General features: G+C 40.5%; 1 protein-coding gene across 3 annotated transcripts in view; it reads right to left on the bottom strand.

The window, feature by feature from the left end:
• itga11a (integrin, alpha 11a) overlaps positions 1-15,797 on the bottom strand; it is a 101,861-nt gene that overhangs the window by 13,576 nt on the left and 72,488 nt on the right. For all 3 annotated transcript variants that reach the window (XM_023279279.3, XM_055012004.1, XM_035952392.2), the window contains 12 exons: positions 12,818-13,021; positions 10,813-10,943; positions 10,426-10,592; positions 8,621-8,760; positions 5,683-5,793; positions 5,480-5,565; positions 5,165-5,375; positions 4,948-5,046; positions 1,238-1,314; positions 1,014-1,097; positions 679-769; positions 481-594 (listed from right to left, as the gene is read on the bottom strand). In XM_023279279.3, coding sequence (XP_023135047.1) covers positions 481-594; positions 679-769; positions 1,014-1,097; positions 1,238-1,314; positions 4,948-5,046; positions 5,165-5,375; positions 5,480-5,565; positions 5,683-5,793; positions 8,621-8,760; positions 10,426-10,592; positions 10,813-10,943; positions 12,818-13,021 — 1,515 coding nt within the window. The remainder of the gene's footprint in view (positions 1-480; positions 595-678; positions 770-1,013; positions 1,098-1,237; positions 1,315-4,947; positions 5,047-5,164; positions 5,376-5,479; positions 5,566-5,682; positions 5,794-8,620; positions 8,761-10,425; positions 10,593-10,812; positions 10,944-12,817; positions 13,022-15,797) is intronic.

Raw genomic sequence — 15,797 nt, 5'->3', positions numbered from 1 at the left:
AAACTGCTTTTCTTTCTAAAAATAAGGACATGTCTAAGTGACCCCAAACTTTTAAAAGGTGGTGTATTTCTGAGAAACAACGAATCCATTCTTAGCTCAGTTAAACCTTTCCTATGTGGATCTTTCTCCTCTGTTATGTCTTCAACTAGTCAGGAAAAACAGTATGAAGCTCTGAACTTTTACTTGGTGGAGAAAGGTAGAGAAGAGGTCATACAAATCTAAAATCAGGGCAAAGTTGGGGATTCAAACCCCAGCACTGAATAGCTGCTTCTGCTGAGGAAGGCATTACTGACCCTACCATGGCTCTGACCCAAACTTCCCAACAAATCTGGATGAAGAATTTCACTGTATTAAATAATACAGACTCACAAAATACTTACAGGAGTGACCAGATGTGTCCCACAAAGACGAAGTGTTCTTTCAAATGTTACAGATCCTCATTTTAATCCCCTGAGATCAACTTTGAGGCTTCACACTCACCTGGTCGATGTGAAAGTCAGATATCTGCAGGAGTTGGTTCCCATTCTTTGTCATTTCTGGGATCTCGATGTTCAGCTGCAGATCCTTTACTGGGAAGTATCCGAGGTTCTGAATCTGAGAGACAAGTAGAGCTTGATTATTTCAGAGTTCCCTGTACAGCAAACTGAACTCCTGAGCGATGAAACGCTGGCTTCATACCTGGAACGTGAAGTTAAAAGGCGGGCCGATGACGCCGGGCTCCTCCAGCGACAGCTCTGATTTGATTTCATACCGAGTCGGGTTTGAACCTCTTTCAAAGCAAATAAACAATTAGCACATTATATGAAGTCTAATACATGACGACAAAGTCCTCAATCCAGATACAAGTTCTGCGACTTATTTTCCCCTCAGTGATACTCAGGATTTTCCAGATGAGATCAAATCACCTCAAATCACTCCAGTTAATTGCACTTCCAAGTTCACGGCTTCCAATACTGGCCTCAAGAGTTTCAGCAACATGCTCTGCTGGAAAGGAAACAGAGAACTTGACAAACCTTGTGAAGAGGAGGTCTGCCTCGTATTTCAGGGAGTAATAGATATCGTTGGAATTATCAGCTGTGCTCCTTTCCTCACCATCGCTGCAGAGAGAACGAAAATATTCAAAGAATGTGAGGCGGCTGGATTATTTATCCTTATATCGAGCTCCATGGTTGTTATTTAAAATAAGAAAATCTAATTATTTTACAATACAGATACGGGTTTGAACTGATGTTCACACCTGCTGGCTTCAAGGATAACCCTGAGGTGGTCTAAGAAGACGGTACGACTGAACTCGAACTCCAGACGAAACGATACCTGCACACGAAAGAAAATAAAGATTAGAAGGTTTGACTGCATTTCATAAAGTATACTATAAGAAAAGAGAACTTTAGTCATCCCTTATTGGAGAAGCTTACATGTTACAGCAGCTAGATAGAGATAAAGCAAGACAAGAAATAAAATATGATAATGCTAAAAAATAAAGATACAATAAATAAAATGGATTTGTACAGGTATGACATGAAATCTGACTTTAAAGTTCATCATTCTATTTTTTATAACAGATACGTTAAAAGCACAGGTCAGAAATGTGGTTTGACTCCAGATTCTACTGTACATAGTCTCTGTGCAGCAGTAAAGGCCCTGCATTATGGATTAAGGAGTAAAGTCTGCAATAACCTGCTGTAATTCCCAGGCTCGGACCCTGAGGCAGCTGGTTGCACAGTTGGTCCTGCTTAAAGAGTCAGGGAATTTCCCCTTAGCCGAGGACAAGGCCGACAACACTCACGCAAACTACCAGCAAGTCGAACTCAGGGGGAAATACAAGCAGAAAAGAGACAGTCAGAAAGAGAAGAGGCAATGGGTGGGTGAAGAAATGGAAAGTGATGGAGGAATCCTGAACAAAAGCAGAGAGAACCCAAGTCTGGAGAGGGAGGTTTGATTGGCAGCAGAGAGCTGAGCGGAGCATTGTTTACAGTCCTCCATGCCGTAATGAAATCCTGACGGATCCGTCTCACCAGAGAGGAATGCAGAACAAGGTTTACTGTAGCTTCCCTCTTCCATAGAGAAGGACTGGTTCTGACAAACCACAGATAGAACACAGAAATAATGAAGTCTTTGCAGAGAATCACGTCCCAGTTGTGGAACTCGACCCCTGTCCTCGTTCGTTATGAGCATCCTAGAAAAGAATCTTTATCCTCTTTTCTAAATAATTGACTGATGTTTGTGGAGAAGAACAGAGCAGAAACACACACATGTACGTAATAGTCCGTGGTTGGAGGAACATTCAGACGGAGAATGATGCTCGTCTTCCTCGTTTGATTCTGTCTGTCCTTCAACCACATTCAGTCAGTCCTCAACAACTAATGCCAGCAATTAGCAGTCTCTCTCTCTACACAAAAAAACACATTTGTCATCACCTATATGACAGCGGTAGTAAACTTTCAGTACATGCTGGTTCTACACAGGTCAAAGGCAGAAACAAGAGCGATAAGTGGCTATTTTAAAAGGCTGCTACTAAAAGTTCCTACTATCCTTCAGCTAAACCGTGGTTTGTGCTGGTTTGGCAGTGGCCCCGGAGCACAATCAGTCTTGTTTAACTCTTTGCCACATTTTTAAAAGGCTCTCGACCAGAGCAGATCTGTGGCTCTGGATGCTGTTCAGGCTGAATGAGTGGGTATGAATCACTCAGTGAGTTTTTTAAAGGGTCCTCCTGGTTCAGCATTACTGAGAAATGTGGTGATATTTCCGTTGCCCTGGAGAGGAGCATTGTTTGCGATAATGACAAAATGTGGTCAGGATATTCTATGAGCTCTTTCAGTCACCTTTCTCCTCTCAGTGCTCCTCTACCCATCAGTGTCAATGGAAAACATTGAAAACAACTCTCTAATAGCTTTTAATTGTGATGTACGATCAGTGTCATCCCTATCAAAGCTTCTTCAAACATCACCCTCTTAACAATAAAATGTAAGGCCTTGCTGTAAAATACTCTGGAAAGTGCAGAGACTCATAAATGCTGGTGACATTAAAGTAGATCTGAACGTGGGAATCAGGACCAGATGACAGGAGTCAGTCTCACCTGGAGATCAGGATGAAACCGACAGAAGAGGAAGGTTTCTCTGTTTACCCTGTTGCTAAGATGCATCTTCTTAAAAATACAATAACAACTAAATGGGAAGTTTTTTATAGTGCAGTAAAAGAGAAGGTATTGCTTGACTGACCTTTATTTAAAAATTGGAGATATTTAATGTTTAAAAAATGCTTTCAGAAACATGGAAAGTTACAGTTAGAGTGACAGAAAAAGCTCACATATGTCTCAAAATGTAGGTTTCCACAGCGTGTCCTCCTTCTGACACTGCTGAGGTTAAATCCAGACACATCAGATTTACTAGAAAGTGTCTTCATGTAGGAGGAGTTTTGATCCCAACAAGAGGAAAGGTACAGTTTATTTCACTGAAGTAACACAGAAGTTAACGTTCCCGTTTTTAAAGCTTGTTAGACTTAAATCCGTGTTAAAATCTCCCATTTTCTCTCTGGCACCATGTAAAAACTTTCCACTACTGTGCTGGCTAGGCGATGTGTTATTTTGAAATGGAAGCATATTTCAGCCCCTAAATTTAGAGGCTGGATCTTTGAATGGCATCAGACCAGAGAAAATGTGGCACAAAGGGTTTCTAAAATGTGACGATGCCTGATCTACTTTTAAAACGAACTATGGATGGATTCTGAATTCTTCTGAATTTAGTTTGTAAAAGAAACTACGAGCACAAAGTGAATGTGTCCTTTTTGATTTCTGTGACAAACTAAACCAACATAGATCCTTTTTGTTTGGACCATAGAGCAACTTGAGCTTTAAAGCCTTCAGATTTACGAGCTTGTGACGGGTCGGGGAATCTACACAAAGTCTTATGTTTCAGCATCAGAATGTGTTGCTGAGAGCCATCCTCCACTCACAGAACTATAAATAACGTTCAGTCACAGCTGGAACCTCAGAGGGCAGAAATGAAGACAGAGTTTTATTTCATGAATGTGTTGTTTTGTCCTGATAAGCTGTCTAAACTTTTGGAATATTAACAAAATGGTGTATTACAGTTGCTTCATATTTACATTTGCTATAAAATAGTTAGAAAGCCAAAAACAGAAGAGAAGTTCCATGTCAAAACGTCAACCAGAACTAAGCTGGGATCTCCTGGTTGGTTTGTGGATCTTTCGTGAACCGCTGGTGTGTCAGTCATCTCAAACCTGCATCACGTGCTTTGGACCCAGTTTTTAACATGATCCATGTCAATGGTTTTTTAGCCCTGAGTCGCAGCATTCAGACGATCTAATATCACTCAGACGGGGCTGCAGACATCAATTCTGATTTCTATTTCTGTCAAAACTGCAACAATTCTGATCTGATTTGCATCATATTAAGGAATCTGTGTATATATATATATATATATATATATATATATATATATATATATATATATATATATATATATATATATATATATATATATATATATACATACAACAATTACAACAAATACTTCAAATGAGATCATGTGTACATTTAGGGATTCTTAGTGTTTAATAAAAGATATTTATGTGTAAAAACTGTGAAATCAACTGTAATATCAGGTCAATGTTCTGTCAGACAGAGGAACCAGATACCGCTGTCATTTAACAAACAAATCGACGTAAAATTACAGAACCAATCCTTCTTTTTCTGTCAGTTCTTGCTAATTGCATCAAATTTAAAAATATACTCAGTTTAAAACTTCAATTCAATTTTATTTATTTTCGTGTGTTTAAAAAATACAGGAAAAATCTCTAAAATAAAAAGGATAATGTCCTCATATTTACTGATTTAGATTTGTTTATTTCTTACAGTGAAGTCAGCTTTGTGGTTGAGTTCATTTCTGAAGCCAAATCTCAGTGTAAAGCAGAAAAAGCGTTCCTCACCTGAGTCTTGGCCTTCATAAACGGGGCGCTGACATTGCACAGCTTCTCATTTCTCAGTTTGTCCTCCATGTAACACTCGATTTGGATGTCAGAGTTATCCTGAATCCAAAATAATATTTCTATTTGAGCACAGTAAATGCTGAATTGATCTCATCTGCTGATTAAATGTGAGACTGTTAGAATTTCTTCAACATTTTGAGAACATCTGTCCTCGTACCTTAACTATGAGGCTGGAGAAGCTCAGGTTGGGTGTGTAGGTGATGTTGAGGCAAGCATGGTAGGCGTTCTCTCCTTTGTTCTCCAGTCGGATGTCCACCACCATCCTCCTCCTGTTTGCCTCCAGAACCCGCTGAGACTCCTCTGTCCAGCCTTCACTTTGATGGCGACAGAAAACACCACGAGACTGAACAGGATGTGAACAGAAGTGACTGGGAGGGAAGACAAAGCAGAGAGAAATCATAAAGGACTGGGTTTATGTGACTTGGTGTGTGAATGCAGTGTGTGTTTCTGAGGTGAACATGTGTGGACCTACTGTGGAGTCATCAGGTCGGTCATGCTCTGCAGTGCCAGGTCAGGAATACAGCGGTCGTCCTCATCACAGCCGTTCCAGAAGGGCAGCTTTCCAAAAAGACAAGATTCTTATCAGTCAGAAAGTTTCCTTTTACACATTAGTCCAATCGGATGATGACTCGTCACAGTGTATTTAAGGCAGGAAGCGCCGTCAGCGTCTCTCACCTCCGTCCTCACAACAGTCGGCCAGCTTTCATCCAGAACTGGTTCGCTGTCTGGATCCTGAAGCCCCACTTGTACAGCGAACACTATGGGCCTGGCATAGTCTGTGGTCTCCTGTTAAAAAGCAAAGAGACATCAAAGATTTACTCTATCATGTCACTTTATGTATGGCACTCAAATATTTTTCATTTTTAAAGGGTTTATATAATTGCATAGCTGCAGAAATGATTAAAAGGCATCTAATTTTAAAGAACAGTGTGTCTAGAATTTAACCAGCAGGGCTGACTAATATCAATAATGATGTTTGAAGACTGAAGAAGCTGATTGAGGTCATTTTTGGTACAATTCACCTGTTTCTGTAGCAAGAATTACAAATATTCAGCTATTCTGTTGGAACTAAACTGAAAAAAGTAGAAACAAATCCAAAAGAGTATTTAAACCTTCACACAATGCTGATGGATGGATGGATGGAGGGACGGACAGACGGACGGACGGACGGACGGACGGACGGACGAACAGACAGACAGACAGACAGACAGACAGATAGATAGATAGATGGATGGACAGACAGATGGACAGACGGACGGACAGACAGACAGACAGACAGACAGACAGATAGATAGATAGATAGATGGACGGACAGATGGACAGACGGACAGACAGATAGATCATGACAGACATAACACCACACATTTCCTGAAGTCATTTCTGTGCATTGTAAAATCTTGCAGCAGCTGGAATAAAAGACTTTCTTAACCTCTCAGATTTGCACATCCATCCAATCAGCTAGCTGAGCTGTGTCACATTTTATTTTGCATCTTCAAGATGAATCAAATGAAAAATATAATTGAAAAAAAGCTTTAAAATCTTTTAAACAGTTTTATGAATATTTTTTGCATTAAGAGCAGCCTTTTATAGCCAGACCTATTCTGACTGCCAGTGCTGGAGAATGGCCTGACTGCACCTCCTAATCACTGTGCTGACAAACCCTACAACTTATTTGCATTTCTTTAAACCAATCACAGTCATCCTCGGCGGCGTTAAGCCCAGGATGCAGCGATGGTGCTCCTGCAGAAGAGTGATGGGAGGGACTGTTTTGATGCAACATTTGCATGCAGGAGGATGAGGACTGATCCAACAATAGAACTAGAGAGGCTCGTCTTATTGCATGATCCAGATCCTCTGCATTAGTTTCCATCTTCAGCATGAAGGTTTCTGTTGGTGCTGATGGTGTAGAAGAGAAAGCTGACATTATTGTGTCCAGAATCCCTGGGTTAGAAGACACAAATTTGCAAGTATTGTAATGAGACCCCGGGAGGAAAATCTGATCTTGGAAAAAGTTTTCCATCCAAGTAGACATGTTGAGTGGTTTAACCTCCTTATATACAGTGAATGTCTTTAACAGTCAGGCAGCTTGTTGTAGGTCAGCAATATGAGTAAACAGATCTGAGGTTTATTACACCTAAAGAAACTTAACCGGCCGATTAGAGTCTCTTAACAGAGGTAAAGAGGGAATGAGGGATAATTTTCATACTAAATATTTAATGTACTTTGTGGTCCTAAACACCAAACACATGACAGACCGTGATGTCTGAAAGGACACATGAAGTCTAGACACACCGAGTCACACTACTTCACAAATGATTGTTGCTTTTAGGTCAATTTTTAATTATTCATTTGGGTTGTGGGCTGCACAGTGGATCAGTGGTTCTCCAGCTTCCTCCCGCAGTCCACAAACATGCTGTGGTTCACTGGTGATTCTAAATTGTCTGTAGGTGTGAATGTGAGTGTGATTGTTTGTCTGTATATGTAGCCCTGTGATAGACTGTTACCTGTCCAGGTGAACCTGTGATAGACTGTTACCTGTCCAGGTGAACCTGTGATAGACTGTTACATGTCCAGGTGAACCTGTGATAGACTGTTACCTGTCCAGGTGAACCTGTGATAGACTGTTACCTGTCCAGGTGAACCTGTGATAGACTGTTACCTGTCCAGGTGAACCTGTGATAGACTGTTACCTGTCCAGGAGTCCCCTGCCTTCACCCTCAGGTCAGCTAGGACAGGAGGTTTAAGTGGTGTATAGATAATGGATGGATAGATGTTTGGGTTGTTGCTTTAGAATTCAATATTTAATAAAAGCAAACCAGAAATAAAATGACTGAGTATTCTAATTTTCCATTCCTGTGTGTTTACATGCAGTCGGACTGAACCATCAGCTGCTATCTATAGACCCAGTGTAGCTGATGCAGCACTTCTAAACATACTAATAATTTATCAGCCTCCTGTTTTGGGAGAGTTGGGAGATGCATGTGAACATCACTCACTACTGCCGCTGTTCAGAATAAACAGTAGCAGCCTTCAGATATCTTCTATCTGTCTAACAGACCCCATCCATGCACCTGACATTCATCTTGATATGTCTGCCATCTAAATAAATGAGTGACTTCATGGCTATCAATGAAGAAATAAACTGAATGTAAAGACATCATTATTATAGATATATAGAAGTATAGTGTCTGTAATATTTTATTAATGCTCAACACTGCAGCCGATAATAATAATGTGCTGTATACTTTATAATAGGATTGTGCTACTAGTTCCCTGTAAGCTGCTCCCCCTGGTGCAAATGGTACAGTCCAACCACAAGTGCAAAACATTTACATGGAAAATGAAGCTGAGACAACTATCCATTTGTGAAGTAATTGAAAACTTGGAATAATTAAAGTTGCAAACATATTTTTCATCCGTGTGAGTGGAACAAAGCGAGTGTTCCATGGATTCATCCATCTTCAGAGGAACTGTCGACAAGTAAACACAGTTTGAACCAGACAATTAAACCAACAAACACCAGCTGAAGCCAAGTCTCTCACGGCAAGTTACCGCTGTCTCTGAAAACACTTGTCACTCCCTCATATGGGACATTTTTACTCCAGAGTCTCACCATGACGTGGAAGTAGATGTGTCGGCAGGTCTCTTCTCCAGGAAGCAGCGTCAGGTTCTGAGGCTGCAGCTTACTGGGGTTGTCCAGGACGGCCCGAGGATTGAAGCGCCTCTCCACAATCGAAACATTATACTTGATCCCTGGAGGGTCGGGGAAAGAATTAAGAAATTACACTTCTCTGGTGAAACTGTGAGAGATCCTGTTTGTGTCAGAATCTGTGTCAGATAGATGTGCTTCTGCTCCTACTTGGGTTCGTGCAGACGGACTGACTAATGGCAGCGCCGGGCCGTGGTGAATGACATCACCGTAGCAGCGAGGCAATATTAGCTTTACTCTGAACATATGATGAATGTGTGACTAACATATACAGGAATCCAAACCCTTTGGCTTCAGAACTGAGTCATTTCCAAACCACACTGTTTCAGAGGCTTCCATTTATTGCCTTGTGTTTTCACGGCATGAGGAAAAATCTGGTAAGACTGAACTTATGGGGTCAACTAGAGAATTAAAAGAGCTGCAGATAACTCAGTAAACTGGAACCTTTTCTCCCCTCTTCATCACTTTGCAATAATCAGTATTACCTGTAAAAGCAGTTTGTAACTTTCAGCTTTTCAATCTTTTTTGTGTTGAAGCTCTAACTTGGACTGGAGCGACACCTGTTAAACTAAAATACCTTAAATTCCTGAAAACAGCATTTAAAAAATAGTTGGATGAGCAGCTGGCTTCTGTTTAACAACACAACTGTCAAACACTGTAAATTGATCTTTGCATGAATAAGATTAACTTGAATAAAAAAAAAGATCCATTTTATGCAACAGACCACAATGATCTCACATCTGCCCTGCATTAGCAGCCAGACACGGCAACGAGAGGAAAATCAAATAAACGTGTTCCACTGGATGCAACCGCCGAAGACAAGATAACTCCCTCTGCTCTTCCTCCGCTGAGTTTTGGCACATCCGATAGATCTGATAAAGATGTCAGAGGGTCAGGAAGTTAACTCAGAACACGCTCCCATGCACCTCTGCTTCCCCACAACGCCCCATGAAACTGGACCCTGACATGAAAACTAACTGTGAGCACATAGATGCAAGGGAGGCTACTTTTGGTGGCACAATCTGCAGGTTCAACTCTCTTTTGAAGAAGATCCATGAATCAGAACTAGATTGTGAAACCTTTCGAGCAGCAGTGTGGTTCAGACGTACTGGTTCTGAAGGAGCAGCATTAGCTTTGGCAGAGGAACAACAATGAGATCAAAATCTCTAACTGCTAGTGAAGAAACATTTTGCTTTGGCGCCACTTCGGATGGAAGGAGCGGTCACAGTTTTTATGGGCAGCTGCATGCTGAAAAGCCCGCTGGAGCCAGGGCATGAAGGATATATATTCAGAAGGACGAATGCCTTTTCTCATTAGAAACCAGTTGAATTTCATCCCGTGAAACAGCTGAACTACACTGGGACTATGGATCCAAAAGAGAAAAGCTCACTACTCCAGAGTATCGGTAAAAATGGTCTGTTAAAGACGAGGCAGCTGGCAGCGCAAGCATCTTTTCCTCTCAAGATATAAATGAGATCAGTGTCCCACATTTAAAAGGCATATTATTTTTCTCTCAAGTATCTACGGATTTGACAGATTGTGCAATAAGTAGACTGCTGTCATTTACTAATAGATTAATCTATTATTAACCTTATAGTTAATCTATTATTAACTTCGGAGAGACGAAAACATCGGGCACAGACATTGGGAGGTGGTAGGAAACTTCCCTGAGACGCTTCCACAGCAGTGGATTATTTTTGCTGGCTTACCAATTTCCTGTGTGGGAGGGACGGCTGTCCTGGCAGTGATGTTGAAACATACGATGGCTGACATGCAGGTCACGTCTTTGCCAGCTCTCTGACAGTCTTTCACAAAGATGTTGATCTTACTGGGCTCAAACCTGACTGTGGCATATATCCGGATGACGCTCTGTGACCTGTGAGGGCAGAAAAGACGTGACAGATGAAGCAAACCCGAGAAAAAAAAATGTGATTTGTCCAGAAAAGTCTCTTTTGCTAAAATGTTTTTCTTTAAGCTGTATATCACAGCTGGGATTAGAGGAAATATCTTTGATGAAGTTCATATATAGCATTAAGCCTGCCAAACAGCCTTTTGTGTTCTTGACAACAGTATTATTTAGTGGGTGAAATACTAACCAAAGCAGAACTGCAGCACCGAGGGAACCTACTGCCAGGTCCACTAAACCGTCATCATTCATGTCCATTGTTCCATGGATACTGCGGCCAAAGTACTGTAGGCCTGGAGCTAAATCTGCTGCTGCTATCCTCTGAAAAACAGACAGAAGAGCTCATCAGAGTGCACAAGGATCACCGTAACAGCTGGACTTTGAAATGACATCGCTGCTACTAACTCACATGTGCAAAATTAATGTCATAAGAGTACATTTAGAATAACTTTTTTCAAGACCAAAAAATCCTAAAATAAGCTGCTAATCACTCAGTGGTACTGTAGGCTCACCTCATGTTTTAAAAACTGATTCTGAAGTGCTATAAACAATATTTTAAAAATGTTTTTGTGTCTCTGTAAAGTTTGTGCGGTCTGTGTTTTTGTATTTTTATTACAAGTATTCTACTTTACATTCCTGCCAATCAATCTGATGCATTCCACAGTTTAAACCCCACAGCTGCCTCCAGGAGCACTTCAGCCTGTCACATTTATTTATTTTGCACATTCTGTCCATTTCTTATGCCTGACAGGCAGAGTTTCTGAAGCCAGACTCACTCTACTGGAGGTTTGAGCTGGTTTATCCTGATTTCACCCCTACTGACAATCTGAGCAGAAGTCTGGTCTGGAGCTGATATTTCTGTTAATGTGAGGGTTCTACACATGCAGGATTAAACCTCCTCAACTGGAAGGGCTGCTCTGATAGAATTAAATGTAATATTCAAGAGGATTTTTAGGATATTTACATTTTCTTATCCAGACTTGTTTAGCCTCCTGCTGTAGTTTTTTCCAAGTGAGTGTCACAGTAAGTTGTTGTGCGCCACTCTCCATTCCATTTCCATCCGTTTCCCCATGAGGTAATGTGAGGCAGCGCACTGCTCCGTGACCGCTAATAATAATAAAATCCTGGAGAATGCCAGGATTTCCTAATGTTGTGGTGTGTGCAAGGCTGAGTTGAGACAAAAGAATATCTGCCATGTTTCCCACTTTCTACGTGATTCAACCCAAAATCTGTTCTGGTTTATAACTCCTCTGAGCGCGGCTTTATTGTCAAACTGAGCAACGTTTTTCCTCAGTGTGTTCCAGTCGTTGCAACAGGTCACATGTTTCCCACAATCACCTGCACACCTGCCTTTTATGACCTCATTAGTTGCTTTAGTGTTGCTGTGCTTTGTTCTACTTTGTTTTTACCTGGCCTCCTGCACCTGGTCGGGTTTTGTTGGAGCTCATCGGGACTTTCTAACTGCTGCTGACCTCGGCGTGGATTCAGCCACAAATAAACGCCTCACACATCAACTAGAAGTGAGCTGTCCCAAGTACTAAGATTTGTTTTTATTAAAATACACAATAAACACACATAACTCAAGTCCGGGCAGAATTACATCGGCTTCCCATTCATTCCAGAATCCAGTTTAAGATTCTGTTGATTACTTTTAAATCGCTACACTCTACATCCATGACCTTCAGACAGGATATTCTCCACTGAGATGTGAGAATTAACTACTGTAAAAAGTCCCACTGTTCAAGGTTTAAAACAAAATGGACTTTCACTATTTTAGCCCAGTGGTCTGGAACAAGCGCCCCCTGACTCTCACAACAGTTAAATCACTATCACAGTTCAAAAGTCTTTTAAAAACCCACAGAGACATTTTTAGAGCATCTTATTCCTTCTCTGATGCTCTGTGATTGCTCTTTGTAGGGTTTCACTGTCTTTACCATTGTTTTATTGTCTTCTCTTATGGTTTTATTGATGTTTTCTGATGCTTTGTGTAACTCAATGTCCACTTTTGAAAGGTGCTACAGAAATAAAGTTTATTATTACAAACCAGAGGATGCATGAAAGTTCTTATTTCATATAAAAAACATAGTGTATGCCTTAGAAAATGACCTGTAGCAACATGTATGTAAATAGTCAGTAGACAAAACCATTCAAATGACTTGGCCTTGTCTTTTAACTGAACAGTTTGTACCTCCTACCTGCTTATATTTTCGTAGTATTCTGTTGTGCTGGCTAAAGAAGACATAAATGGCTCCTTTGTGGTCGTCTTCCAGCGGAGCACCAACCACCAGGTCGTTGAAGCCATCGCCGTTGAGATCTGGGACGGGAGCGAGCGACGAGCCAAAGCGAGCGTTCTGGCCACCATTATGGATTTCCAACGCTCCTTCAAGGACGAAACGATTCTGATGGAAGACGGGAAAAGCAAATATATCCGATGCAAGTTATATATCTCACACCAAACGTCACAGTCTGGCTACTTTCAGAATGCATTGGGTTCCCACTTAATAAATATGTGAAGGCAGTCGTCCCAGAGGAACAGTTCAGATTGTTTCACACATGAGCATTTGCGACTACATTCTTTGACGCTGATGTTGATGAATAGACACAAGCTTTAGTGGTGATTCCCAGAGACAGAGGACTTGCTGCTCATCTCAAAAACTGAAGTACAACAAACAGGGTCAGTGAACAAAAACTCTGTTTAGCCACAACAAAAGACAGAAAAAAACTTTCATTCCTTTTCAAAGCTTGTTTCTCCTCCCAGACATCAAGACATGAAAAAGCTATGGGAATAACTGCTGCATCATGGGAGAAAGTTTTGAATCTCTGTCCTTGCACCAATTACTCATTACACTGCACTCACATGATCACTTAATCAGAAGCACATTGGAGAAAAAAAAACATGAGCTGCTTCTGAGTTTGTTCAGTTTATCACTTGTTCCATCCATCTACTGATCAAACGCAAATAGAACAGCAGTGGGCATCCTGGACTCTACATCTGTGGAAGAACCTTAAAAGTTGACCTTTGAGTCTCCCAAATGGTTTTCAGATTTGGCTGAGGCTTGTTTATGCTTGGTTTCATTAGTCCCTAATGTAGAGCTCTGTCCAGTGAACTGTTCTGTTCTGCCACCACTACATTACTCTGCTGAATGGTTATACACTGAATAATAGATCCTATAGTTGATATACTGGCCAGGGTTTTAGGTAAAAATGTGTTTTCTGAGGTCACAGTGAGCTCTGTTGCCAAATTCTAATCGATTCATCCTTGAGTCCAAGCAGACGATGGTGCCAGACGTAGTGAAATTCCCTCCAGGCATTTCTGATTTGAAAGGGACGTACCTGGAGACACAATGATGTCTGATCACCAAAATCTAATCAGTTCACCCTTGAATTCAAACAAACATTTGTGCAAAATTTAAAGAAATTCCCTCAAAGTGTTTAAGAGACATTGTGTTAACGAGAATTGGTTCGATGCAGAATCTGAAAACTTCCTTATGGAGGCACAAGAACGCTTTAATCTCAACTAAAACAAAAACAGAATACCCTACTTTTATCCATATAGCTGCTGTTTTCTTTCTTGACCCACATGGTTCAGGGAGAACATTTGGATGGATTAGAGTGTTGGAAGTCACTCATAGCATTTTATGACAGAAATACTAGATTATTGCTGAAGGGGTTAATGTTCCAGAAAACGCCTGATCATCCAGATACTTAAACATAATGTGACGTGCACATGTACAAGTCTTTACACTATGCACGTGTTGTTCATGTAGAGTAAATATATATATATATATATATATATATATATATATATACATACAAGCTGGGAGGCACAAAGGCTTTATTAGAAAAAGAAGCATATTCCAAACAGCCCATACACCATTAGTTAAAAAGTCCTACTGTACTGTATGTCCTGTTTAGCAGAGATATCCATGCCATCTGGCACAGCTTAGTTTCCCAGTAAAAGGACTGATCTGTTCATTATATGATCTGCCATCCATTTATTTCTACATCTTGCAACAAGGCCAAGGAAGTTATTGTCCTCTGTGCCCTTCAGCCAGCCGGGTTTGTTGTTTCAATTATCTCAAAGCCATCTTTAGATAACTAATCATGTTGTAATTTAGACAGGAAAAAGCAACAAACAAGATTTCTCATCTGTCTTCCAGTCAAACAAAAGATTATGTTTGGATTAGCCACTTTGCTTTCCACAGAATTCTTTAATTCGTCCTCTTTGAAGTCAAATATTTTAAACATCTGGCAACAACAAAAGTGAGGATTTGACCTCCGGTGGTAAAAGTTCCAAAGAATGCCATATAGCTTTAGTATATTTATTTGAAGTTCTATTCTTAGTGAGTGCTGAGTCAGATGGAAGATATCCACGTCTGTCTTTGAAAGCAAGAACCCGACTGGAAATTTTGTTTTAAAGAAAGCAATCTTACAAAAGTGAGCCAAAAACTGGGGTCCATCAGTAGTCATGCATATCATTGCTCTACTTGGCATCAAAGATCCTCATATAATTTAGGGCTGGCAGACGAAACATGAGATCACTTGTTTTTACAGTTGAATAAATGGGAAAGGAGTTGATTTAGGAAGGTAGCTTTCGCTTCTCGGCTACCTGACGTGTGCATGTGTGACAACGCGGAAGATTGATAGAGAAGCAGGGAAAAATATATTCAGCACAGTTTAAATTTGAACCATATGGTCTGTATAAGGCCACGAAGGGTCACGACCAGTCTGCAGCCACCCAGGAGAGAGTTAAAAGTGCAACGACTGGATGGAATTTTACTTCTGACCAGGTGCCAGACTTTAGGTAACTTTGTTTAGCTTTGGACAGATTTTAGCTTCTGTCCTTTCAGATGTGGGACAGGTGGAGCCCTCAGTGCTGCACATATCCTGTTTCTTAAAAAAATATATAACAATAAAATCATTTTCTGAACTTTTTCAGAGCACATTCTACCTACAGAACACTTCTTTAAAGAAAACGATTTTCATATTAAGTCAAAATGATTAAAAATAGACAAATATCAAGGAAAAATAAACAAGAAAAAGGGTAGTAGCATCAACACAATGAAAACAAACCTGCAATGATTCATTTTAGGCTTATTGAGGGCAGCAGAAAGAAGATGTGAATACAGGATTAATATGTTGTTTCTTTACTTTTACTTCTGTTTTGGTTTCCAC

Source organism: Amphiprion ocellaris, chromosome 1, assembly GCF_022539595.1.
Source record: "Amphiprion ocellaris isolate individual 3 ecotype Okinawa chromosome 1, ASM2253959v1, whole genome shotgun sequence".
Taxonomy (NCBI): Eukaryota; Metazoa; Chordata; class Actinopteri; family Pomacentridae; genus Amphiprion; species Amphiprion ocellaris.
Note: the sequence above shows the minus strand (reverse complement) of the source record. Positions and strands in the feature narration are given on the sequence as shown.